Source organism: Felis catus, chromosome A2 (assembly GCF_018350175.1).
Source record: "Felis catus isolate Fca126 chromosome A2, F.catus_Fca126_mat1.0, whole genome shotgun sequence".
In the NCBI taxonomy this organism is placed as follows: Eukaryota; Metazoa; Chordata; class Mammalia; order Carnivora; family Felidae; genus Felis; species Felis catus.
This window is the reverse complement of record NC_058369.1, coordinates 138,602,027-138,629,103: the sequence shown is the minus strand read 5'-3', so window position 1 is coordinate 138,629,103 and position 27,077 is coordinate 138,602,027. Positions and strand designations below refer to the sequence as shown.

At 36.8% G+C, this 27,077-nt stretch overlaps 1 protein-coding gene across 3 annotated transcripts; it reads right to left on the bottom strand.

The window, feature by feature from the left end:
• Nucleotides 1-149: 149 nt before the first annotated feature.
• ING3 (inhibitor of growth family member 3) lies at nt 150-26,806 on the bottom strand. Of its 3 annotated transcripts, none has more exons than XM_003982979.6 (12): nt 26,645-26,805; nt 26,326-26,397; nt 23,524-23,624; nt 21,175-21,240; nt 10,756-10,852; nt 9,018-9,089; nt 8,017-8,136; nt 7,586-7,743; nt 6,814-7,007; nt 4,848-5,040; nt 2,279-2,317; nt 150-734 (listed from the first exon to the last, which is right to left on the bottom strand). In XM_003982979.6, the coding sequence occupies exons 1-12, from the start codon at nt 26,670-26,672 to the stop codon at nt 618-620; spliced, it is 1,257 nt and encodes a 418-aa protein (XP_003983028.1). In that variant the 5' UTR covers nt 26,673-26,805; the 3' UTR covers nt 150-617. The 3 variants fall into 3 exon arrangements, with proteins under 3 accessions (XP_003983028.1, XP_006929386.1, XP_044908585.1); XM_006929324.5 differs by having other exon boundaries at nt 8,017-8,097; XM_045052650.1 differs by lacking the exons at nt 150-734; nt 2,279-2,317; nt 4,848-5,040; ... (3 more) ...; nt 9,018-9,089; nt 10,756-10,852 and adding an exon at nt 17,285-20,606 and having other exon boundaries at nt 26,645-26,806.
• Nucleotides 26,807-27,077: the final 271 nt, after the last annotated feature.

Below are 27,077 nucleotides of genomic sequence, written 5' to 3'. Positions count from 1 at the left end.
TACAGGAGTTTCTGTTTATGTACCCAGGTACTCTAGAGGACACCAGCCCACTTTATCACATGAACCATTTCCTTCAGCCTGCTGAATTTAGTTTCACAAAGAAACAAAGCTTATTATAAAGGCATTTTAAAAACCATTATCTTAAATTCTTTTTAGAAGCACTGACTTTTTTTTTTTTTTTTTTTTGCAACCATTATATACAGTGTTACATAACAGCTCTGGAGTACAGTACATGCAGCAGAACATACCTGTTGAATATAAAATGCTTTTCTTAAAATCTTCATCGTTGGAATTCTCTGAAGTCTAAATTATAGAATGCCCATTACTTTGAGAAACTGGTTGAGGAGTACAAATGTCTGCATATGTTGGCCACTGAAAGAATCCAAGGCTAACTGGAATAATATTCGTAGCACACCAGGAGTGCATAAATAATTTACTTACATTATTAAAATACAACCCATAAAATTCAAGTTCAAGATCTTACAGGATTGTCTATGTAAATCCTTGAAGTGGTTGCCTGGAAATGCATTGTTTCTCTTTTCTCTTTTCTTCTGTTTTAAAGTCCCATATAAAACATTTAGTTGAAGTTTTTCCTTGCTCACATGAAATGACCACCTTTATTTGTGCCGACTGCCTCTCCTCTTCATAGCGGCGGTGCACTGCGGACAGTACCACTTTCCTTTTGGAGCTTCTGTCAACCCAACGCACCCATAATGGAACCACTCTATAGGGCACTGGAAGGCAAAATTGCAGAGAAATCGTTCAGACCTCTAAAGATTACAGAATACGCTGAAATATGCCCACTAGACTGCGTATTATTAGATTCATGGAAACGGAACTTTTAGATCAAGGAGCCGATTTACAGATCATTGAATCCAATTGGTTAAGTTTCAGAGATGAGGAAATGGAGGCACAGAAAAAGCATGCATCTTTGTTAACTCGGAGGTTCATATAATCCCTTTTCATAATCCCAAGTAACGAACCAAAATTCACTAATTCTCGTTAAACTGGAGGATACCAACTTTCAAGGACAAGAAGTGAGATGGGTCACAAAAAAGGCAAATATATTTTACGGATTTTATTTAATATTCAGCATTATTCACTGCCTTATAAAGTAGAATAAGCTGGTTGCAATGCAAAACATGAAGGGATACCCTGGATTTCCTCTCTGGGTAGATCTATGCCTAGACATGCAGAGGAGAAGTATTCTACTCTGCAGCACATTGAGCACTTGCACACGGGCACAGGAGATCTGAGCACTCGAAGGGCACGCCTGGGAGTGAGAGGGATCAGAGAGTACAACGGGGCCGTCATGGAAATGCATCATCTTCACTAAGTGCCCCAGGACTTTACAACGCTGTTCTTGAAATGATCGGGCAATACTGTTCTACAATAATCACAAACAGCCCACAAGTGATTCTAAAGAGGGAAGGAGGACAGTAGTCTGTCTCCATCTATGTGAACATGCTGTTGGGGTGACCCTGTCATGTCAGGAAAGTACAAACTTTAATGCACACCAAGCCAACCCTGTTCAATCTTCAGATTGTGTAAACTGTTGATTAACCTCAGGATTCTGACATTATGGATTAGTACTTCTTTAGAATCCAGGGTTCTGTTACCCCTCTGCAGGAAAAGATAAATGGAGGGGGACTGGAAGTTTGAGACAGCAAGGAGGGAATAAAATTACTAGAAGAAATATTCTCAGCATCCAATAAAAACAGATCTCTAACCAGAATTAAGCTTCCTAAAAAAGAAACAGGAATTCTTTTCTTTCAAACCTCTTTTACTTTTTATACCAGAAGTGGCTCTTATCAGCTGACAGCTGCAGAGTACAACAGGAAGTACTATACTGACAGGAGGAAAATATCTTCACATCACAGCCTCAACATTTCCACCCCAACCCCTGGCCGCAGGCTTCCTGACAGAATGCACTGTTTTAAAATTCTAGTTCTTCACCGTAATAGGTGAACTGGATTCTAGTAAACACTGTATTATTTAGCAAAGGGGGTGGAGAGTGTTTCTAATTTTCATACAATATAACACTTTTTGAGAATTATAATCTGCACATGAAACCATAAAACTAGCTTTAAAAAAACTTAAATTGGGAACACATTAAGGGACATCACCTGTTTTGCAGAGAAATATTCTAGCATTAATATGTAATTAACATAACTGCAAACCTGTGTTCTTAAACTCAGTGACACAGTAAATAAGAAAAATAGTCAAGTAATAATAATTTATTTTTTTCATTCCCAAACAGAAAAAATTTAATACTTACATCTTGGTTATCACAGCCCACCATCTCACCATAGGATACCTAGTTCAAATAAAAGTAAATATTTTTTATTATGACTTATGACAAGCATCTAAATCCAAATTAATGGTTTATGATACTGTTAGGAAATAGACAGAAATATACCATATACTCAATTGCACTAAAAAATAGGGTATATAACTTTTTTAATAAAGATTTTATATAATTTAGAGCTTTTTACTAAAAGATTTTGGGGGGCAGAGGGACAGAGAGAAATACACAGAAATTATGTGCTCTTGGAACGTATGAAAGAACCTCGACGGACTATCTTTGTGTGTGCTTTCTTTTACAAAGAGTTTACATTTCTTTCTTGGTTACTTACTTACTTAAGGTTTTTACTTTTCCTTGGGTCATTAGGTCATTTATATTTTTGCAGTCAATAGTTGAAACTTCTAAACTTATTATAAATTTACTATCTGCCCTTTCTCATTTTTCTTTTTGCTGTTCATCACCAGCACTTTATAATATAATTTCCTAATTCTTGAATTAACTTATGTTCTCAATGGACCAAAACATTTTTTCAGACAGGGTTATAACTAGAGGGTATACTGATTCTCTGCACTAGTGAGAGTATCTGTATATGGTGTACGCACATGAATGACTTCTCTGGGTAACAATTTTGGGGGGGCACCCAGATTTTTCCCTTAGAGCTCTACAGATACATTGCATCAACTTAACTAGTTTCCAGTGTTACAGATAGGCAATCTAGGGTGAATCTGATTTTGTTCTTTTGTAGGTAAGCTACTTTAACTCACAGGATTTTTACACAATTTTCTTTTTTTAATCACTGATATTAAAAAACATTCGGGGTGCCTGGGTGACTCAGTCAGTTAAGAGCCTGACTCTTGATTTTGGCTCAGGTCATGATCTCACGGTTTCATGAGTTCAAGCCCCACATCAGGCTCTGCACTGACAGTGTGGAGCCTGCTTGGGATTCTGTCTCCCTCTCTCTCTGCCCCTCCCCTACTTGTGCTGTCTCTGTCTCTCTCAAAATTAATAAATAAACTTAAAAAAAAAGTTTGTCAGGTGACAGTACAAAAACTAACAAACTCTTTAATGGCAAATTCTCAAAAATTAGATTGCCAACTCACACCATTAAACACAATAAATTGTAGATAAAGATTTAAATGTGAAGAAACTAAAGTATATCAAGAGCTAGACAAAGCCATTTGCAAATAAGAAAAAATAAAAGACATATTTATAAGGGGAAAAAAAGCAAAAAGGCCTCCTAAGCATATAGCCCATGGCTGACTTCATAAAGACTGAGTCATTATTACATAAAATTGGAATTTCAAAACTAAAAAAATAAATACATAAAAATAAAAAAATAAAAAAATAAGCCGCAAAGCATTCTTAATGTACAAGACAAAAATGATAGAAAAATCGGCCAACACCATTAAGAGTCAATTCATAAAAGAAGAAATAAAAATGGCCAAAAAGGGTCCAATTTTACTACTAACGTAAATTGAAATGATTGTGTGATATAAAACTATCAAATTGGTACATGGTTTTCAAGACAGAATAATATCCAGTGTTGGACCGGGTTAAGGAAACAGGCACGCTCACCAATTTTTGGTAATGAATTCCAGAAGATAATTTGGTAGTCTATAACAAATATTTTAACTTAACTTTATTTCTAAAAGATTATCTTAGAAATACATGTATAAAATGGATAACATTTAAAAAATGTCTACCATAACGTTATTTGTAACTTCAAAAGAATTCAAGCCACTAAAAGACGTATAGCTAACCATTGGTTTAAAAAGTTACACACAGCCTAACAGATAACTGTGAGAAGATTAAAAAAATTACTTAAAAATGATGCTCAGTGCATATGACTTAGTGAAAAAGTGTTACATAAAGAATATACTGTGACTCCAATTGGTCAAATTCACACACATATATACACATACACACAAACATATACATGCACATGAGTATCTGCACATCTGTGTGTACATATGTGTATGAGACTGAATGTTTGTGCCTCTCCCCTAAATTCTTGTGTTGTATCCCTTCCCCTCAACTGTATTTGGAGATAGGGTCTGCGAGGCAATGAAGGTGAAAATGAGGCCATATGCATGGAATCTTAATCCACTAGGGCTGGTGCCCTTATAGAAGAGGAAGAGACACCAGCGCTCTCTTCACCATGTGAGGCTACAACACGAAGGTGGCCCTTGGCAAGCGAGGAAAAGAGCCCTCACCAGGAATGGAATCGGTCAGCACTTTGACACTGGCCCAGCCCCCAGCACTGTGAGAAGATAGGGTTCTGCTGTTTAAACCGCCCCGTCTGTGGTATTTTGTCACGGCAGCCTGAGCAGACTAAGATCACATGCATGTGGGGTGTATGGCAGTGATAAATCAAAATGTCTAATTACAGGCTGTATCCGGGGGCTGAGATTATGGGTGACTTACACATTCTATTACATTCCTTATACAAGAAAGCAAAAGTGTTTTAACTGGAGGAAAAAAAGAGCACTTAAAAAATTGAAATAGCTCCCTTTCTTCTATTTGATTCAGATTATGCTTTTACCTGATTACAAATGCAGTATCGTGGTTCATTTGGGTCGTAAGTCCAATCAACCTGACTGTTTGAATCGGATTCTGGTACCACTGTTGTCTGTTGAGACATCTCTTGGACGACGGCTGATGAAGAAGAACACGATGACAGAGAGGAGGAGGAGGAGGAGGAGGAGGACTGCTGATTTGAAGACTTGTTGTTGTTTCTGAAAGAACAGTATCAGATCTATTTGCTCAGCATCCAAAAGAAATTACGTGAGAGTAACTCCTAAGTGAGTGGTATGACATGAAATAACATCAAATGTATAAATTAACATTTAACGCAAAGTTAAACTAACCTGATAAACATATATGAAAGCATAATTGTTGAGAGCAACAAAGAGCAATTATCTTTCATAACCGTTTTCTTTTTTTTTTATATTTTTTTGTTTTCTGGAGAATAAAGATATTAAAAAAACTCAGCATATCTTGGTTTTTAAAATAATTTTTTAATCAGTTACTACATAGCATTGACTTAAGTTATAGGTAATAGTTTTAAGAATTAATATCAGTTATGGCTACCTTAGAGACATTCTTTGTATTTTTTTTAAAATTTTTTTTTTTAACGTTTATTTATTTTTGAGACAGAGAGAGATAGAGCATGAACGGGGGAGGGGCAGAGAGAGAGGGAGACACAGAATCTGAAACAGGCTCCAGGCTCTGAGCTGTCAGCACAGAGCCCGAAGCGGGGCTCAAACTCACGGACCGTGAGATCATGACCTGAGCTGAAGCTGGCCGCTTAACCGACTGAGCCACCCAGGCACCCCATTCTTTGTATTTTTAAGCCAAGTGAATACTCTTCATCAAAATCTAAAATACAAATACACATCCCAAAAAGTGTCCTTCTTAATGCCCATCACCTGTTTAACCACCCCCCCTCCTCCCCTCCAGCAATCCTGTTTGCTCTTACTTTTTGGGATGAGCACTGGGTGGCATATGTAAGAGATGAATCACTGGGTTCCACTCCTGAAGCCAGACTGCACTGTATGTTAACTAACTTGAATTTAAATAAAAAAATATATATACAAATACACAAAAGCATTTGATGAAAATGATCATGACCATCTGTCAATATGTGAATACTTACCTGTGTTAGATAGGAAACAGAGTGTTAAAATTCACAAGCAATTTACTATTATTTATATGCTAAAATTAAATTTAAAAAATAGGGAAATCTATCATCGGCAGTTATAATAAATTTGGGTCACTAAGATGAATTATTTTTTAGGATATCTAGCACTTTTGTGTTGATTCTACATTGATCATTCTTTTAGAGATTTACCCATAGAAAATAGAATACATTTAAAAATAAATTATGATGCAATTACTAGGTAACCTATTCTTCTGGCCTACCATTCAGAACTTCCATGATGGCGGAACACCTACCAAACGCAGACACCTGGGACAGGTGGCGCTGAATGCTGTTAAGTTTTCATATTTAAAATTCAGACAATCTTCCTTAGAGTCTCATACACTCAATCTAGAGATATTTTCATAATTTCAGTTTTGGGGGCATAAGACCAAGAATGAAGGAAGATAATTTACTTTTAATAAAAGTGAATAATTTTATTCAAAAAAACTCCCAGGATAAAATTTGTGTCTTATGCATTAATTTACATGGAAACACATGATAAAATAAGGGATCATAGATGAAAAAAGTTCCATAAAATGGTTTATCCTAGGGAACGAAAGAAAGTAAACAGAAGTCATTTATACCCAATGTAAGACTTTAGAAAGATTAAAGACACTTAACGTCTTGTAAAGACTTTACTCCTCCAAAGTAGGGCAGTGTGGATGAAAATGTCATGTCTCCCTGCTTCCCTAAAGGTCACCCTGATCCTTTATATGCTACCTGTGTTTAATATACGGAAGCCCAGCTGGGTACCAAGTAGCCTGCATACTTAGTAAAGGCATGGGGCTACTGTAATGATCAAACTTACTTGCTCTTTCTCCCGCTCCGTGAGTCGGCTGCTGATGAACCGGCGTTCTGTGTTAATGTAGTCATGAGTGCTGAAGATGATGAATAGCCAGCTGTTTCTCTGGGCATTGAAAATTCTTTTCCCAGCTGAAAGTCATTATTCTTAAACGCTTCATAACTGGCTTTTAGACTTGATGTTCTTCGTCCCTCTTTCATCTTAAATAGACATTCATGGAGAATATTAATAAACATAAGTATGCAGACTTTCTTTTTCAGTCCTACTAGTTATAATATTATGTTGGTTATCCAGTATTATTTTGTTTAAGCCATTATTTTCATCACTGTAATTTAAGCTACTTTATGTAAAGATTTAAAATCAGTTTTTACACAGTTAGGAGGTGACTATAGAGTGGGCAACTTAATTTGGAATATATTAATTTGGCAATCTAAGTCCTGAGGCTATTGAAGAAACCCCGAAACCAGCAGAGAGAACAGAGTGCTCTCCTAGCAGGTGCTGTGGCTCACTGTCAAGACTATGCACATCATGAGCAATTACTGGGTGAAGGGCTCTGCATGAGATTGCACGAAACTATTTTTCACTTTTCATTATCAATCAGGTAAATTAATGCATATTCATTTCATTAAATATTCATATCAGATACCATAAAACCATGATTTAAAAATGGAACTACAGAACGTAAAAAAACTCTTTCTGTTCACATCTAGTTGTTTCTATTCAAGTTTGCCAATGATTCAGACAAAATGTACCTATTTCCAAACCTCTTCCTTTTTACCTGAGCTGTGGCTTGAACGGCTTGAGCTGCGGCCATGGTAATTGCCCCTGCACCAGTTCCTGAAGATAATGAGCCAATGTTATAGGATGCCAGAGGTTGGGAGGAATTCACGTTGTAAGCATTGTTGGAAGAGGCTGTAGAATTGTTATTTCGACACCCTATGTAAATTAAAGAAGAAATAAGAATGGTTGGAGAGAACATGTTAGTGAGCTTAAAATACATTACTTCCCAGTACAGATATAATCGTTAAATTTAACATGTTCACGCCACTATAAAATTTTCATGTTCCATTTTTCCTTTTTCTTCTTTTCCCACATGTGGACTTTAACCAAATAAAAAATCTGTAAGCTTCGTTAATCCCGGACGCTTTAATTTCTCCTTATTTTAACAGAAACAAAAAGCAAAATTCATATTTAAGATAATAAACTTACCTAGTGTATTTTCCTTAGATGCATCTGATGTAAGGGTAGATAGAAGAGCTTCAGATTTAAACTTCTTTTCAGGAATATGATCTGTTGTTGTATGGTGAGAAGTCAGATTATATTTCCTTTCTGAATATAAAGAAAGAATCTGTGTGTTTTTAAACTTTAAAGAACGATGGACAAGGCATAATACTTCCATCCAGTTATAAACAAGTACAGCTATGTTCTGAGTTCTTCACAGAATACACAACAGTCTGTTTTCTTAGAGGACAGGACAAGAAGAACTCTCTGTGTCACCTATTTCATTAAGAGTAGACTTCTCACAAAAAAAAAAAAAAAAAAAAGAGGAGACTTCTCACACAAATCACAAAAAACCCCACAAAACCTCAGTAGCAAAGTACTGCAGATAACCCACGATTCACCATGGTTTCACATATAACATGAGAGGAACTTTGTTTTCAAAACTCTACAATTTTGAACAGTTTTCAGTCAACCCTTCTTTCATTCAAATTGATCTGTCACAAAATGCACTGATACAGTCTTCTAGCAAGCTAACATCCAACCAAGCATTCATTTACTCACTAGCCCACCAATCATTTGAGACCTTCTTATATGCCAAAGTAGGCTAAGCACTGGACAAGCAAGGATGAAAAACAAAACAAAACAACAAAAACAAAGAGCCTACCATCAAGTAGTTATCATTTGCCTTGGGTTTTAACACTCTCTAGAGAGAGTCAGGTGTCTGCATATGGAAGTATATACTGCTATTAATACCATACATTTGTCCTCCAAGTATTCCAGGAAAAGCAAACTCTCTACTCCCAAATCAAATATACTTTTTTCCCAAATGAAGAAGGTAAGTCCACCAGGAACTATAATGAAAAAGTAGATCTCACAAAAGAAAAGGAAGGGAATTTTCCCCCCCTCAGTTGATGGCATAGAGCCAGTTAAAAAGAATATACAGGTAATATAATGAGTTTTTAATTTTAGCTGCCCTAAACCAAACTTACTTTCCACTGGAGTATGTGAATGAGCATGGTGATTGTTCACTGGCTGTGAGGGAGTATCTAATTCCAAAGATCCTAAAAAAAAGGCACAGAGATACAACTCCATTAAATGTCAACACAAAAATGTACAGGTCAATCAACTAAAGGCACTATGTACCCTTACCCAGCAAAGGACTGGCAAGTTCTATGCATACGCCTGTATCATTTTAGTTAAGCACATTAGAGAATCACCACTTCCAGTTTCACCCTGAGCCAATTTCATCCTCCCTCTAAACAATACATAATCCACTTCTTAATATTCACCTTAAGTACAAAACAGCTCAAGGCATGCTAATGTCTAATTGGGGAATTCAGGACAGTGGGTACCACATAAGTGGATGAATGGATATCATAAGTCCATTACCGGTAAGATCTGAAAAACTCAAACTAATTATACTGGATTGAAGAAGACCTTTCAATGGGAGATCCTACAGTATTAGGTGATGGGGCATTAGTACATGAAAGAAAATTCTTTGATCATTAAAATGACACATGATAGTAAAGACTTCCTGAAAGAAGTTAGGCACAGAATCTCTACTGCCAAGCATTAACATGCTTTTAAAGAAATATTCTGGGTTTATCTTGATCCCTTGAGATGAAATCATGCCAGGGCACAGGGTGGAGCAGATTTTAGAACTTGATCTGGTTTAGTTCCATATGTCTGTGTCCTTACAGAGGATGCATAATTAACCTTCCTGCAGTACTGAATAGGCATGAATTACTGTTATTCACAGCTACTGTCAGCATTTCAAAAAAAAATTAGAGCAGTTGTATTTTATTTTGTCTCAAAATACAATTCTCAAATAGGATTTCCTTGGAATAAAAGTATCACAAATAAATCAGACGATCATCTAAAGTGACAGATCTACTTTTGAATACAAAAATGCACTACAGATACCAAGATGGATTCATGACTGGTTGTTTCCCTATTCTAGGGAGCATGTGTATGAAAGAGAGAGAGAGAGAGAGAGAGAGAGAGAGAGAGAGAGAGAGTATAATATATATACATACATACATGTATACATACATACATATATAAACACATCACCTAATACCATAAATAAATTTTTCATCAGTGTGTAGAAATAGGTACATGTTCTTGCTGTTGAAATGAACCAAGAAAAAAAAAAAGTAATAAACAGGTAAATTATAGCAGGAGATCAAGTCGAACCTTGCAAAGAAATATTAAAATGGCTTCTTATGAATAAGCAAAAGTTTAAGAAGGACTTACTTGAGAAAGAGGAAGTGTTTTGGAACTAATTAAAATCTTTCTTACTGAGGGAAAAAACCTTAAGGCAGTTCTTAGGAAGAAAAAAGAAAAATTTTCCTCAAAGTTAAAGTGTATCCAATAGGCAGGGCAAAGTCAATACATTTAAAGACAGATGGTTAACCTGTATCTAGATGGTTCTATTTCTTTAAATCTTTGTTCTTACCCCTCAACTTACTAATATATATATGCATATTAAAAAATGGAATGACTTAATATGTGATTTTAATAAAGAGAGAGTGTATGATATCCTGTATCCTCTCTCTCAGCATCCATAACCCAAATGTTCTAACTGCTAGAGTCCACGCCTGTCCGACCCAGGTGCCACCATCCACAGAAGCGCGGGATCTGAGAAGTCCCCGTGGGATAAGTGTCTCCTTAGTGATTCGCACATGGACTGTCCGACATTGATGGAAAACTGTAAATTTTACTTACGCCTCTCTAATATTTCTGTAATTCCAGCATTATCAGCTTCCAGCTCCATCTTAAACTTAGCCAGTTCCTGATCCAGCTTTCTCAAGTGTCGATCTACCTGTTTCAAAGAAGATCAAAGATAACCACCAAAATTTGGGACACTATTAAAGTGTCAGCTTAATGAGGAAAACTGACCCTTTTTTCTTTTAGTGAATCCGCTTAGTACCCTTGAGCAAGTCAATCAACCTACACCTCAGCTTTTTAATCTATGAAATGAGGGTGCTAGACAAAATAATCTCTCAAGTCTCCCTTAATAATGTGAAGTTTTAAGAAACTAAAATCACAATTTGTTAGAAAACATTCAGAAGAGGTGGGATATGAAACTAAAGCAAAACTGGTATTTGGGACTTGAGGGGAGAGGAAGTGCAGGAGGGTTGGTAACTTTTTCTAGTATCCCCTGGGATTACTTTCAACCTAATCTCCTACTTATAATAAGGTCATCCACACTGCCATCCTATAATAACTGTTATTTAGAATGAAGAATGAAAGATCCTTGTCTATAAACAAAGACGCTCCTATATTCTATACATACATTTCTCGAAGGCAGAAAATTAAACCGTTATACTTGTAAACATTGATGTAAAGGGTTGAAACAAAGGGAGTTTTTAGCCAGAAAACTCTATTCCCCAAAGAGCCTGGTTAAAATGGTTTTATTGTAATACTACTGTCCTTGTTAAGGTAGCAAATTTTTTCATTCACCTAGAGATCTTTTGACTGATTTCAGAAAACTATATGATACCTCCAACTAGCAGCAAGTCTTGATTTCTCAAGGTTAATATTAAAAATTTTTTCAATACTTTTTCAAATTTACTACTTTGAAGTGAAACAAAGAAAACACAAATTTTTTGAAAAATGCTGTTATATTCTTGACAACACCTTTTTTCAAACTCCAGATTCCCAATGGATCATTGTTAAATAATTTAAGAGTGACTTTCTGACAAGTATCACGAGGTCTATGATACATCATGAGGGCAAACAAATTAAATAAGAATGAAATAACGTGTACCTAAAATGAAGGAGATGGGGAGAAAAGTAGCAAAAGATAATTTGTTTGTGTCAGACGCCACATAACGTGCTTGGTGCATCAGATGCTCTTCTGTCTTTTCTAGCCCTTGCTCTGATCTTCTGACATAGGTTTTTACTGTCTCCATTTCATAAGTGAAGAAACTAAGGCTTAGAGGGTTTGAGTAAGATAGCCAAAGGCAACAGTTAATGCCTTATGGAAAAGGAACTTAACTCTGATCTATTTGTAATAAATTGTACTTCACCATCTATACCTAACATTGCCCTCTGAACTTCTGTATGCAGCACCCAACTGTTTATTAACTCAGAATAAGAGAATTCAAATAGAAGAATATCTCCTTATTATTTATATTTTGTATATTAGCAGCACCCATTGGGGTATTGGTTAGTGACTTTTCAATATTTTAAAACCCAATTTTTCCCTCCATCTTCACACACAAGTCATTTTTCAGAGCCTGGTAGAGACTGTCCTCGCAATATTTAAAATCCTATAGAGTCTCATATTACAGACAGTTGCTCCTATTCAAAGAACATGCAGGTAATTGAGCATTCTTTAATGGAACCTCCCATCCAATAATAATGTGTGAACACAGACCTGTTATTCAAAAATACATCTTACATTGTCAAAATGTAATCTTAAGGGAAGTCAGAAAAAATACTCATATTTAAATTCCAAGAACACTCGATGCAATGAAAATACTCCACCAACTTTATTAACTACAATCATACTACTAATGAATACTGCATTCCTATTATGCGCTTAGTTAGCACTGGGTTAAATGGCAGACACATGAAAAATGAGAGAGAATCCCTGCCTTCATAGGAATTACAATTTAGCTGACAAATCAAGATTTCTGTAAGATGTTTAACATAATAATGTCTTAAAATATGTATCTCCTAGATGTAGCAAATAAGCAAAAGCTGGAAAAGGATCAGAAGAAATACATTAAAAATATATATATATATATATATATATAAAACACTGGGCTGTGGTAGACATAAAGGAGGTATAAATGAGTTAGAGGGTGAAGAATGTATCATCTTTGAAGGGATGGAAAGAATAGACACAGAAAGACAAAGGATTCTAAGAAAAAAAATAAAAAGTAAAGAACAGTGTGGCCTGTAACAGGTATGTACAGTACAGACAGGTAGAATATTAGAATCTTGGCTGGGAAGATGGCGCCAGAGTGAGATGGCGACGCCACAGACCCTCCCCTAACTCCTTCCACCCCTGCATCTAATAACTGTTTCGATGCATTAAAGATAGTACTGATAAGGGTTATTATACATGAGAACATGGAAAATGATGGAATTTTCCAGTACTAGCAGCTCAGAAAAAGCAGCAGAATCCCACGATTTCATAATTCTAAAAACCAAATACATAATTAAAATAAACAAACACAGAAAAGCCTAAACCACACTGTAGTAGCCAGGCAGCTTTGGAAGATAACTTCCAATCATTCCTACCACCTGAAAGGTAAAAAAAGATTATGAACAGATGAATATTATAAGCAATCAGTAGGCAATGAGAATTAATTTGTCTCAGATTCACCGCTGATGTACTAAATTGAATTAAAGTTAGAAAGTTGACCACAGATTTAACTTAAGCTATAAAGCACCAGAGTACTTACATGGTATTAAACAGCCACAGAAAGAACACCGAACTTGACTGAAAGCTGTGGACTGCATGTCCTCTACCCTCATGATTCTGCATGGGTAGAGCACCTGTTCTGGCAGATCACCATAATGGCCCCATAGGTATCAGGCAAAGCAAGAACCTAAATTACCCCACTCCTCCACACACATCTGACCTCATAAGATTGATTTATAGTAGTAAAGAGGGTCCTACGCCAACTGAGAGACATTTTCCATTAACCACAGCTTTCTAACACAAGGCTGACCATGGAGTCTAATTATTTGATTTGCTCCCCATTTAATGTTAATAACAGCAGCAAAATCTTCCTTACTCTATAGCCCCAAATCATATCTGATAACCCCAAATGTAATTCCTTTAATTTTAAATCAATTACCTTTTTTCTGACTTCTTGAGAGCCAAAGGAAATTCTGTCAACATTATTTGTTAACATATTGATGATCACAAAGATATTTAAGTCACACTTGGCCCCTCTGCATGAAACAAAAAAATCCTCATACTTGAACATTTTTGCATAGAACTGTAATCATTTATTCTTTCTCTTTTGACTCCCAGTTTTCCAATATTCAAATTTTAAGATGTGTCACTGATGGACCCAAACTGAACGAAATACAGCATTTTAAAAAGCTTCTGCGTGATTTATGGCTTCTAATACCATGCCATTCTAAAATTTAAATGTCTAGCTTGCCCTTTTAGAAAGAGCACAAGTTAGTATATAAAGTTCTAAGTTGAAATTCATGACAATGAGAGATAAATTTCTAACTGTGAAAAGATCTGGTAACAGTGAATAAAGAGGGTAAATTGGAGAAGAAAAAGGAGTCGTGATGGCAAATTATTTCTCTGACAAGTCATGAAAATGATTCTCCACATCTCTGAATTTTATTTAAAATAGGTGAAAATTTGACCCATCTTTAGGCTGAATCAAATATTTGAGGCCTAAGCACATAAACTACATCTAATCTTCGTTAAAGACAATGAGGATAGGAGACAAATCAAAAGGTCAAACTTACACAATATATTTCCTTAATTAGAGTATCAGATGAAGAATTCTCAAATTTATAGGTAAAATGTAGACCTGAAATATAATCATCTCAGGAACAGGCCAGGATATAAAAAAGAAGCAAGTTCAAGGGTACTGAGCAATGTTAAGAGACTGCTAAAATCATTCAAGCATTAACTAAAAGCTCAAATTCTATCAGAGTGTACACAAATCAACTTTATTAGGTATTGTAATGTAATACAGCCTTATGACAGTGACATCTGACTGAGAAACACAAATAAGTGTTTAATGACTATGAGCATCAGGATTCTAGAAGGAATTTATTTTAATAGGACAGCTTTTTGTTGTTATTCATTTCACTAAGACAACTACTGAAATGAATTTTCAGTTTGTTCTACAGAACCTCTAATTCCACCAATCTCTTCATTTGTGGATATTTATGCAGTCTCGTTTCTTTTCTTAATAAATGAAAGTAACAGTATAGGGCTACTTCTAGGTATTAAAAGTTTGCTACTGACTTTAAAAGTAAATAAAGTATCTCAAAAATTAATAATACAATCAAATACCATGCTGTATAAAACACTGAGGGGCAAATCAAATTCAATTATATACTAAATTATTGTACATTAAAATCTGTAAATATACGCTTACTTGAAATTACCACAATAACACAATGTTTAAGCAAAGGCATGCAGACAATCTCCTCTAAGGTATACCTCACTCCTGTTTAAGGTGGCCTCCTGCTGCTTTCAGAAGAAAAAACACACAGCTTGCATTGGCTTACAGGAGGACCTTGCCTGTGGTGGCTCCTGCCTGCCTCCTCTGAATACCTTTCTTACATACACCAACTACACTGGCCTCTTTCTGACTGGACCGGCCAAGCCCTTTTCCCCCTCAGACTTGACGCGTGGTACATCATCTACATCATCTGCCCGAAATGTGCTTTCTGAAGCTCCCTTCCCATGGCTGGCTCCTTCTCGTTTTCCAAGTACTACCTCAAATGTCACCTACTAAGACTACACTCATCCTGGTGACATTCTTAACAGCCTCCCCTAGTAATTCATTCTTCATCCCTCTTTCCACAATGTTTATTTCCTTCACAGCACTTACCAAAATCTAATCTTTATTTGATACTATGCCTATATTCATTGCTTGTCATTACTGCCCACTATACCAATGACTGCTCATAGCTGGAGCTCTACAAATATTTGCTGAATGAATCAAAGTTACTCTCTCCCACTATGCAGAAATGTATAAATAGAGGTACCTCTGTTTACTGGATAAATGATCTATGAATGAAAATTGCTGTAAGTTTACATTTATACTGTGCCCTATCCACTCACCTTTGAAGTATTTAGCTCCCTAAGCTCTCAAGTGTTAAATGTTATAGGAATTTAATTCCTCTTTCCTTTTTTTTTTTTTCCCCTCTTTCCTATTTATAAAGACTTTCACCTGGATACTTACTGTTGATATTTTGGGGAATATAACCAATTTAAGATAGTAAATTCATTTAATAACTTCCCTATGAACAAGGCAATAATTCCCTTATGTTCAACTGCAATTACCTGCAAAAGTACACTTACCCTCAAGTGTAAAGTGCTCAAATTCCACACGCCACTCTGGCAAAGTGGTGCAGCAACACGGAGCACAAGTATTCCAAGGAGGCTATTGTTTTTTAACATTTTATAATGACTTATTTGTGATAAGTGATACTCATTTTTTCATTTACATTAATAATATCAGATTACCAAATAAATTTTCTCTTACACAAATTTCATTTTAAAATTTACTTAGTAAATAGATGTACAGATGATATGAACACTCTAAAAGCCTGGAGGGTAGGATGCAAATATTAAGGTCTGGGAAACACTGGATTAGATCACCTCCGAAGTCTTTGTCCTTGTGCTCACCATTCAACGAATCTGTTGTGCCAGGCTCTGAGGGTAGAGAATGACTACAAACCTTATGTACCCTCAAGGGCCCTGGCTAGGAGATCTAATATTTTTTATTTTACGAAAATAATATTGTCATAATTTTCAATTGTCAAGGCCTAATAGTGTTTAATAAACGTTTTCATACTTTAAAAGGAATTTCTTTAAAAGCAAAAGTACTGAAAATAGTCAAAAATTATTAATGTACAACTATAAAGTGAAAGGTATTTAAATAAAACATGTACCTCATAATAAGTTTTTTATATTTTTAAAAAAATGCCCCTTTTGCTGAAGGCATATCTATAAATCCTGTTTTAGAACTTTCAAAATGAGCTTATGTATCAGAGATAGAAATCTATCTAAACTGAAGACACTAAAAAAATTGAGAGCAATTTAAAGAGAGGGATGCCAAAAAGATGTGAGCAAAGACATAGATCATGAGATTGAATGTGTGGTCTGCTAAACGATTCTATAAAGGAAACTAAACTCACTTGAATTATATTACTTTCATTTCTCTTGGTTTAAAGCCATACTTTGACAAGAGGTGGCTATTTGCCTACCCATGTTTGGCACAGCAGCCTGTGTTTGTCCGTCAAAACCAAGCCAAACTTAGCATATACTAAAATGTGACTCTGTTACCTTCTGAGAAAATGTCACTCAACTGCCGTATCTGATGCAACAAACTGAACACCACTAAACTCTAGCCACTAAACTCATAATGTGGGAGTCACGTTAGTGCCTTTTCGTCTCCATTAAATAATTTAGGCGATCTTGTTCAACAAATGTTTACTGAGAAATAACTACGCTAGAGTCTGAAAACACTAAAAGATTTTTTAAAGACATAGTTCTTGACATTTATAGTAGGGAAGACACACATACAAGTAAAAGGTAAATAAATAATTATTTAATTCAAGTAATAATAAAACCATGGGAATAACAATATTTAGAGGTCAGTATGATTCTGTTGAGGGTAAGGTAAGGCCCAAACTGTTAATTACCTACTCAATAGCCTCCTTCCTTACTGATAGAACCCCAATTGTACTCCAAGGGTCGCAATGTACCCTGTTAAGCAACATTTCTCAGCCTCCCTTGCAGCTAGAAGGAGTCAAGAAGATAAGCAGGAATCAGTAGGTAAGATTTCCAGGCTCCTTTAAAGGAGCTGACTGAATTGCAAAATACGCCCTTTTGAGTAACCCCCACAGCAATTCTTCTACCTGTCCAGAAAAGAGGAGGAACGGATCAGAAGCAGCCTGGGACAACAAAGATGTTGGGGTTGCCACACAGCCCCTGGCCTGCCTCCTCCAACAGTTATTTTACACGAGAGGAAAATAAACCTTTTGTTTAAATCACTCTTGTTGTGGGGTGCCTGGGTGGCTCAGTCAGTTGAGCGTCCGACTTCGGCTCAGGTCATGATCTCACGGTTCATGAGTTTGGGCCCCGCATCAGGCTCTGTGCTGCCCTCTCAGAGCCTGGAGCCTGCTTCGGATTCTGTGTCTCCCTCTCTCTCTGCTCCTCCTCCACACGCGCCCTCTCTCTGCCTCTCAAAAATAAAGAAAACTAATTAAAAAAAAATTTTTTTTAATCACTCTTGTTGACTTTCCTAAGTGGTCAAATCTCATCTCCTAGATATAAATGACACAGATATCAATATTAAGGCGATTTTAATAAAGAGACTGCATGTGGAGGATTATGAAACATAGAGAAAGTTTCCTAAGCAAAGACGAAAGGAAAAGCATGCCAGTCATTTGCTGTTGTTAAAGCTCTTGAATGACGGCAGGCTGTAGAATTGGAGAGGAAGGGGTAATGAGAGATGCTTAGAAAATAAAAACGAACACGACATAGTGATCAACTAAACGTGGGGAGGCCAGGGACGAGGAGGAGGCTAGGATAACTTTCGGTATTCCAATGTGAATAACTGGAAGATCAGTGGTTCTTCTGAGAGAAGTTGAAGGGGAGACTAAGAGTTAAGATTCAATACACTGAGCTCCAGGGCCTGGAATTCTCAGGTAAGATGACTAGGCTCAGAAGAGAAGTCTGAGCTTGGGGAATCATTCATGTATAATTGCTAAAACTAAGAGAACACACAGAAAATTAATGGAGAGATTTCTCAACTTGGGTTGTGTGTGGGGCAGGGGATAAAACTGGCATTTGAGAGATCAGTTCTTCACCATGTGTCATTTGGTCTTTCTGGCCTCTGGAGTTGGGCAGAAGAAGGGAAGAGAGTTACCTCTACGTGAGAACTACTTGAATACAGTAAGAAAGAATGCAGGTCAAGGACAGAGTCCTGAGGAACAGCAACCGTTATGAGTGACACCCATGGAGACTGAGGAAGGTCAGAAAGATGGAAGGATGATAATAGACAATTAAGTCTCAAAGAAGAATGGATTTTTATATTAGAGATGTCACAACAGCCTGAAACAGCAATTTAATATGGAGTGCTAAAACAGGAAGGAAGCAAAAGGGGGAGAGGAAAAGAAAAGTCACAAAAAGAAAAGGCAGAAGGAGGACAGAGAAAGGAAGGGGAGAGGAAGGAAAGAAAGAAGAAAAGACAAGACAAAAGGCAGTTCTGGAAATACTGGGAGACTGGAGAAAAACCAGGTGCAACTTGGCAGAGCTGAAAGGGAAACAGTGGCTCCAAGAAAGTGCACAATTCCAGTTTGAGGAATAAGATGGAGTGAATCTTTAAAGAAGTGAGCGCCTACTATCTGCCCAGCTAACAGCATTTATATACATGTGTGCAAATCTATCTGTAAGGCACAAATTAAGACTGCTATTTTACAGAACAGGAAACCAAGGTTCTGGGATTAAATACTTTTTCCAAAGTCCCTGAAGTGGCTGAACTCACGTCCGTATGGATCCATTATGGGCACTTGCTTTTTATTACATTTTGTTCAGTTTATCACATCACCTTCAATTACCTCACTCCCTACCCTAAATAATCTATGCCCCTCAAAGAATTTACTAGGTTTTATTTTCAGTCTTTGTTTATCCATTATCTCTGAGTGAAATGCTTTCCCCTCAATACCACACCTAATCCAGGCCCCTCAGCCTCTGAATAAATTCTGTTCAACACTCATCTCATAACCTCTAAGAAATTAACAATAACTCTACTGTGAGTTAGTTCAGCCCTTTATCAGATATTTATCTTTAACTGCATTAATCTTTATTTGCTACACTGTTTCTATACAGGCTCTTCACTTTAGTTTGTGGACACATCTTCCCAACTAGTTTACCAACACCTTGAGGACACAAGCCATTTATAGTATTTACTTTTTACTCCTTCGTTATAACTCCAGGTAAAACTCCATTATACGAAGCACAAGAGTAGATAAACAGTGTGGTTCATAAATAATATATAAATACATACACAGAAAAACACATATTTAAAAAGAACATATTTATACTATACATATTTTTCTAAGTGTATGAAGTATTTTTTAAACATACAAAAAGTACTAAAAGAGCAAAATATAAACCAAGAATACAGCCAAAGATCTATATGATTTAAAAAGAAGGTAGTCTCTAAATAAAGACTGACACGTATAATCATTAAATATGAGGACGATGTTACTAAACAACTTCCTCTTGGATTCAAATATAAATGCCTTTTTCTATGTCTATATGTATATAATTCAAGACCAAAACAATTAAGAACCTTTTTTTTTTCAATTCCACAGTAAATCAAGCTACCATTTGTTCTACCTTTCTTTAGACAGTATATCTTTCATGAAATTATTTTCAGAATTATTTTCAGAACTGTATGAACAAAAGAGCCTAGGTTATTTACACCAGTACAACTTTCTACTATATGAGAACAACGAAACATTTTCTATAGCTTCACAGGACAAACGTCTGCTAGTTTTGCATAAACATTTACAATGTGCACCATGTGTGGTATGTACCTTTTATCTTGTGTCTTGCTCACCAACAACATTGACGTTTACATACACTTGTTCAGTAATAAGATGGCATCCAGGTAAGATTACAAAAATATGATGTGAAATCTATATGCTAAAGGAGACCGTAAGTGACCACTTATTTCTTTTTAGCTTCAATTTGCTTTGAGGCAGAACCAGAAATGAGTATTTCCTAAAGGATGTATTTTAGAAGCTGCTTAACATAAAAGAGAGCACCATAATTATACCAGTTTGAGAAATACTGCTTCTGTCTTCTTAGTGATTTCAATCTTTCACAAGTGCTGCTACTGCAAAAAAGAACCTTTTTTTAAAGTTTAATTGAGTGTTTCCCATTTCTGCCACCTGAGCCAGTCGTTGAGTGCTATCTATTGACATCACTTAATAGATAGTTGAGTACTATCTGTTAACACTGACTTCAAATGATTCTCTTCTTCATTTAATCAGGCTACCAAAAAGTCTTGTCAGCACAGTAGTCTTACATGTATTTTACCACGGAAACAATCTCAAGAGGATTTACAGGGAAGTAAATACACTACCTTAAAATAAGGATTAGTAAAATAAATTTAAACATCAATTCTTGTTGAAAAAAAAAAAACAAGTTTAACATCGGATAAAACCTTATAGCAAAGTAAATTCAGCTAAAATGTAAGGTTCTAGACCTGTTAACTAAAACTGCAGACTCTCTTTTCTGCAAAGAAACCAAAAATGGACACTAAAACCTCAAATTAAATGGAATCAAGAAAACAATACCTCAAATTTAGTCTGCTCTTCCTATTAACATTCAAGCCAATGAAACTTAAAACATAATCCATAATGTAAATACTATAGCACAGCATTCACATTAATTTTACTTACCAAGTCATATATCTGGTTTGCCAACTGTACCTTCTCATCTGCATCTTCCAAAGCTTTATAGTAATCCTGAATAAAAACATTTTCATTTTAAGAACAAATTAATAACTTAAAAATATGTGCAGTTAGGACATAAAACTGCATTTTCATTATCATACCCTGTATTCAATGTCAGTCAACCTACATTAGCAATAAAAACCCAGTTAAGGATAGGATGGGGATGGGGTAGGATTAGAAATTTTATACAGTCGTCAAGAATCAAAGGAAGATGCTAAGCATTCCTAAAAAAGATATAAGTAAAATTAAATACTATTCCAAGTCTAGCCTCTAAACTAGTAAAAGTTATGTGAACTAATGAATACTCTTTTTCTTTCAAAGAAAACGTTACAATTTATCTAATTTATACTCTCCATTTTTAAATTTTTTAAATAAAAGTATAAATATTGAAAATATTCTGACCTGCATGTCTCTATTTTCCAATTGTTCTGGAACTCTCAGGGGTTTTTTTGTTTGTTTTTAATTTGAGAGAGACAGTGAGAGCGCAAGAGTTGGGGAGAAGGGCAGAGGAAGAAAGAGAGACAATCTTAAGCAGCTCAGTGAGGAGCCTGACAAGGGGCTCGATCCCACGACCCTGGGATAATGACCTGAGCAGAAATAGAGAATAGGACACTTAACCGACTGAGCCACCCAGGTGTCTCAGAACTCTCTTAAGCTAAGTATTAATTCCTACAATTCCTACAATGTCAATCTATACTTTAGATTTCTCCTCATATAAAGCAAATCATTTAAAAACATAGAAACCATGGACTTTTAGACCTTTAAGGGTATATCCAAGCTGCAGTGCACCAAAAACTTAATAGGTTAAAGGAATAATAACTGACTTGGTGTTGCCCATTTGACCCTTGAACATGGCGGGGGTTGGGATGCCAACCCCCCTGCAGTTGAAAATCCACATAGAACTTCTGACTCCCCAAAAGCTTACCTACTAACAGTCAACTGTTGACTGGAAGCATTTACTGATAACATAAACAGGAGATTAATGCATGTTTTGCACAAGCATTATATTCTGTATTCCTACAATAAAGTAAACTAAAGGGAAAAATGTTATTCAGAATATACTTTTACGGTACTGTTCTGTATTTGTCAAAAAAAAAAAAAAAATCCAGGTATAAAGTGGACCCATCAATACAAACCCATGTTGTTCAAGGGTCAACTGTATATGTGATGTCTATACTCATACACACCTGGGTCTCCAGGTATCCTCCCAGTCAGGACCAATTCTGTTACAGATTCTAATTTTTTTTCTCCTAACAGAAATAATCTTCCTCCCATGTGGCAAAATAAATAACACAATACACGAAATTTGTAGCTTTCAAATTTCTTTCTCAGTTGATCTTTGATCAATTCTATGAAGGATGGGGATGAAGGAGCCATTATTATTAGAGATATTAAAGAACCTGTCCAATGTCACACAGCTAAACGGAGGTCACGACAAAACGTGGGTCTTTTATGTAGTTCTTCCAATGTATCCCAAATACACTAGGTCATACATTTAAAGCAAACCTTGGGAGGAGATCTGATACTCATTCTAATCTGGAAGAGACCTGAGAGTACTATAAAGTTAACAAAAACTCAAGGAATTCTGTATTTCTAGGCCCAATTCATACAGAGTTTTAAATAAAAGATTTTTTAAGGATCTTCTCAACTCTTAAAATTCTGTTCTTCTGTGATTCCACCAACTCAGGTACCTAGCAATATGTAAAATATGCTTCAAGGTGTGCTATTTTTCATATCAGTTTGGGGCCAAAATTAGAAGACAGTATTTTCATCTCTAAAGACAAGGTAACTTTAACTACCTGTAACCAGAATAAAACAAATTAAAAGAAAAAAACTGTACTTTTTATGATTCTGTAACTCTCTAAAAAAAGTTGCTAATTTTTATTGCCAAAAAGTTATTTAAAATTCCTACACCTAGGGGTGCCTGGGTGGCTCAGTCGGTTAAAGCATCTGACTTCGGCTCAGGTCATAATCTCGCAGTCCGTGAGTTGGAGCCCCGTGTCGGGCTCTGTGCTGACAGCTCAGAGCCTGGAGACTGCTTCGGATTCTGTGTCTCCCTCTCTCTCTGCCCCTCCCCTACTCATGCTCTGTCTCTCTCTGTCTCAAAAATAAATTAAAAAATTAAAAAAAAAATTCATACACCTAAAGCTCTAAACAACAACAAAATATTTAAATTTTAAAGAGCCACTGGTAACTTTCCCTCATTCTGAGATCCAGAAAACTATTTCGTTTTAAAATATCTTTCTCAGAGAGTCCCAATATTTACTGATAAATCATCCAGAGTGTTGAACATACTTTTTTGATGGATGCCATTTGTTCTTCTCTCCACTCCGGTTTATTTTTCTTTGCATTCATAAAGAATTCACTGACTCTTTGTTCTAGTTGATCCATTGCATCTATGACATAATAAAAACATTTCATATTTAGATGACCAAATTCATATACTGAATATACATGCTTTGATTTGGGGAAAGAAAAAAATATCTGACAACATACACTCTTTCACTTGGCCAATAACTTAAATATGTCATGCTTTGATTATGTAAATGCTTTACTTTAGAAAAAAATAACAATTTTCTCTACTGAGAATTTATTTTTGTTATTTCAAAAATTTTCCAGTCATCAAAGGAGTCGACTACATAGATAAGTTCTGTATGACAGTATTTCAATAGTACAGCCTTTGGATCAAAAGCTAATGGCATTAAATCAGCCAAATGTGCCAAAACACAATTTCTCATCGAAAGTACCACTAGAGGGGTGCTGGGTGGGTCAGTCGGTTAACCGTCTGTCTTTGCCTCAGGTCACAACCTCACAGGTTTTTGGGTTCGAGCCTTGCGTCAGGCTCAGTGAGACAGCTCAGAGCCTGGAGCCTGTTTCAGGTTCTGTGTCTCCCTCTCTCTGCCCCTCTCCTGCCAGCACTCTCTCTCTCTCTCTCTCTCTCTCAAAAATAAATAAACATTAAAAAATTTTTTTAAAAAGCACCAGTAGATAATCCTCCCATTTCTTACTTTCTTTTTAAGTTTATTTATTTTGAGAGAGAGCAAGTGTGTTGGGGAGGGGGGGGGGAAGGGCAGAGAAAGAAAGAAAGAGAGAGAGAGAGAGAGAGAGAGAGAGAGAGAGAGAGTGTCTCAAGCAGGCCCCACACTGTCAGTGCAGAGCCCGACCAAAGTGGGGCTCGAACTCACAAACTGTGAGATCATAACCTGAGCCGAAACCAAGAGTTGGAGGCTTAACCAACTGAGCCCCCCAGGCACCCCTACATTTCTTTTAATAAGAAAAAGTAATAAAAAGATTTTAAACTCTTACTATATGCATTAAGCCCCCAATTGTCTCACATCATGACTGAAATAGAGGGTACAATCATTTATTCACTTCATACACTATATTATTTATTCTAGATGTTTTTCTCTAAGCCTATGCCAAGAATGGTCATCTCATTCCATGTCTGCTAAAAAAGGAAAAATTAAAAAAAAAAAAAAAAGGGAGGGGTGGAATCTGTTGCTATGTAAGTTGAGGAAAACCTTTTGGAGATTTTCAGGGCATAATAGGTTTTTAAAGATTCTAAGAAGTCTTGCAGTTAATTTTTTAAAAGAATTTTCCTTTGTCTAAGTAAGCATTTTCTAACTGCAAGTTAAAATGAATTTTGTGAGCAAGCCAAAGAAATACACAATTCAGACTTCTACACTACAATCCACCAAATAAAAGAAAGCTTCCATATCTTATCACCTTGTATTAAGTGCGGCCACATGAAACTGACAAGAGGCTGAGAAAAGTATATTCATGAACAATGGTGCGGAAGGTGGAGAGGGGCAGAGAAACAAGCGAGGAAAAGTACAGGTCCTTAGCTACCTCAAGGAATGGTTGGTTCTCTGATCTCTTTCCACAATACCCCTTTTCTCCCAATCATATCCCAAAACCCAGGTCTTCCCCCACCTCTACTTTTAAAAAAACAAAAAAACATGGGCAGCACGAGAAACATTTCATGTGTATAGCCTAAACATCACTGGAATAAATGGGATCAAGAAAACTATTTTTTGAGGATACACCCCATGAAGGCCAGCCGGCCATTATTATCACGTATACAATTTAATTAAGGAATAGCTGAATTTCTCCAAAGCGGGAGTAACATCCAGCTATAAAGGTACACCTAATTATATACTTTAATTAAGTAACATATAATTCATTTCGCATTCTTAATTTGCAATATAGTATGTCTACAAGATAGTTAGAACAGCTATATTATACGCATTTCATAAAAGGGGAAAGTTCATGAGGTTCATTCAGAGCATGGTGGACATAAACTTGTACTTAAGTGTAATGTTGCTCTAAGTATTTACCTTATCTCCAAAGACACTGATTCTTTACTTTCTTTGAATTGTAAACCCTTTTTTAGAAACTCCACAGAAAAAAAAATGATCATATAAACCACATACTGCTCTGTGAAAGAACAAGGTTAATTTTGGGAAAAAGTAACCAGACTACCAAGCTACCACTGATAGAAAAAAAGTCAAAATTTTTATTACAGCAGATAAGAAGCTTTACAGTAAAATCTTATTTCCCTCACTTTGAGAAAATATCATCCTGTTGACAATTGAGAATGTATCCTATAATGTGTAACTTTCCAAAATTTGACATTCCAAGTTCACCAGGGTCACTAAAGAACCACATTATCACCTATGCTTCTGTTTTCCGCTCTTGAAAATTTTTGAATAGAACGAACTTTAACAAAAGTATAAATGCTGAAATCTATGTTCCATACATAAGGGCTCAAGTCAAAATCTTCTCAACATTTACACCGATGTGCATTAAAACAGGTATCTACGTCCTCACTGAAGGTACAGAAGCTTTTATTGCAGAGTCTCGAATTCGAGAAGAAACAGATACACGTGCCCTAATGCCTCCTTCTCTTGTAAAAGCAAGGAGAAAAGTAGCGTGGAAAGCACGAGCCAAGATTAGGCACTGCCTTTTCTTTTTCACAACTCCTTATCCACTAGCCAGTGAGCCGGAGGAGAGTCAAATAGCGGAGGCGATGAAGTCGATGGCAGGGAAGTCTGGACTGAACGCGCGCGGCGAAGAAGGGCAAACGCGCCGACTTACTCTGCACCTGCAGGTCCATCTCGCGCATCTCAGTGAAGCGGTCCCGCAGGTCCATTGGAAGCTGTTCAATCACTGTCAAAGGGAGAGTCCGTCAGAGGGGCGGGGCCAACGGCGAAAGTACGCGCTGACGTCAGTGCGTGCGTGCGTGCGTGCGGGGGGGGTCGAAGGAGCCGGCAGCCCACAGCGAGGCTGCCAGTTACCGTGAGAAAGAAACATCCCCCGCCTCCCCCTCCCTCCCGCCATCCCGCCTGCCCGTCCACTCGCGCTCTTGCCCGCCCGCAGGTCCCACAGACGGCCCCTGCCAGCGCCGCCCACTCACTTTCCAGATAGTCCTCTAGGTACAACATCGCGGCCCTTAGAGCTGGGGGAACGAGGGGGTCCAGGGGTTTATTTGTGTCACTCGCTGTCGCCGGAGTTTTGTCCCTTCCAATATGGCGCCTCCGCTAGCAGCACCCGCTCAGCTTCGGCGGAAAAAAAAAAAAAAAAAAGAAAAAAAAAAACCACTTTGGCGCCTGACGGCGCTTGCCTCACTGCCGCCCGGAGCTGTCATTGGTTGGCTGAAGCAATGACGTAAGCCGACCGGAGCCCGCCCCCGTGCCATTGTGGGAAGTGTAGTTTCATTCCCTCCCAGCAGTTATTAACGTGCTGGCAGTTCCTCATGTAGAAACTACAAAAACCAGGCGTCCTTGCGAATGGAGCGCAACAGAATCTGAAATGCGGTGCCTATGTTTATTTGTTGATTTTTTGCACAG

Bases quoted from the DNA above. Each gene is read 5' to 3' on its own strand.
- ING3 (XM_003982979.6), bottom strand. From the start codon at position 26,672: ATGTTGTACCTAGAGGACTATCTGGAAA. The intron at 9,090-10,755 runs GTAAGTAAAATT...CCTTTTTTTTAG, and splicing joins TACAGAAATATTAGAGAGGC to GATCTTTGGAATTAGATACT. The intron at 735-2,278 runs GTAAGTATTAAA...TTTGCCTTCCAG, and splicing joins TGGGCTGTGATAACCAAGAT to TGCCCTATAGAGTGGTTCCA.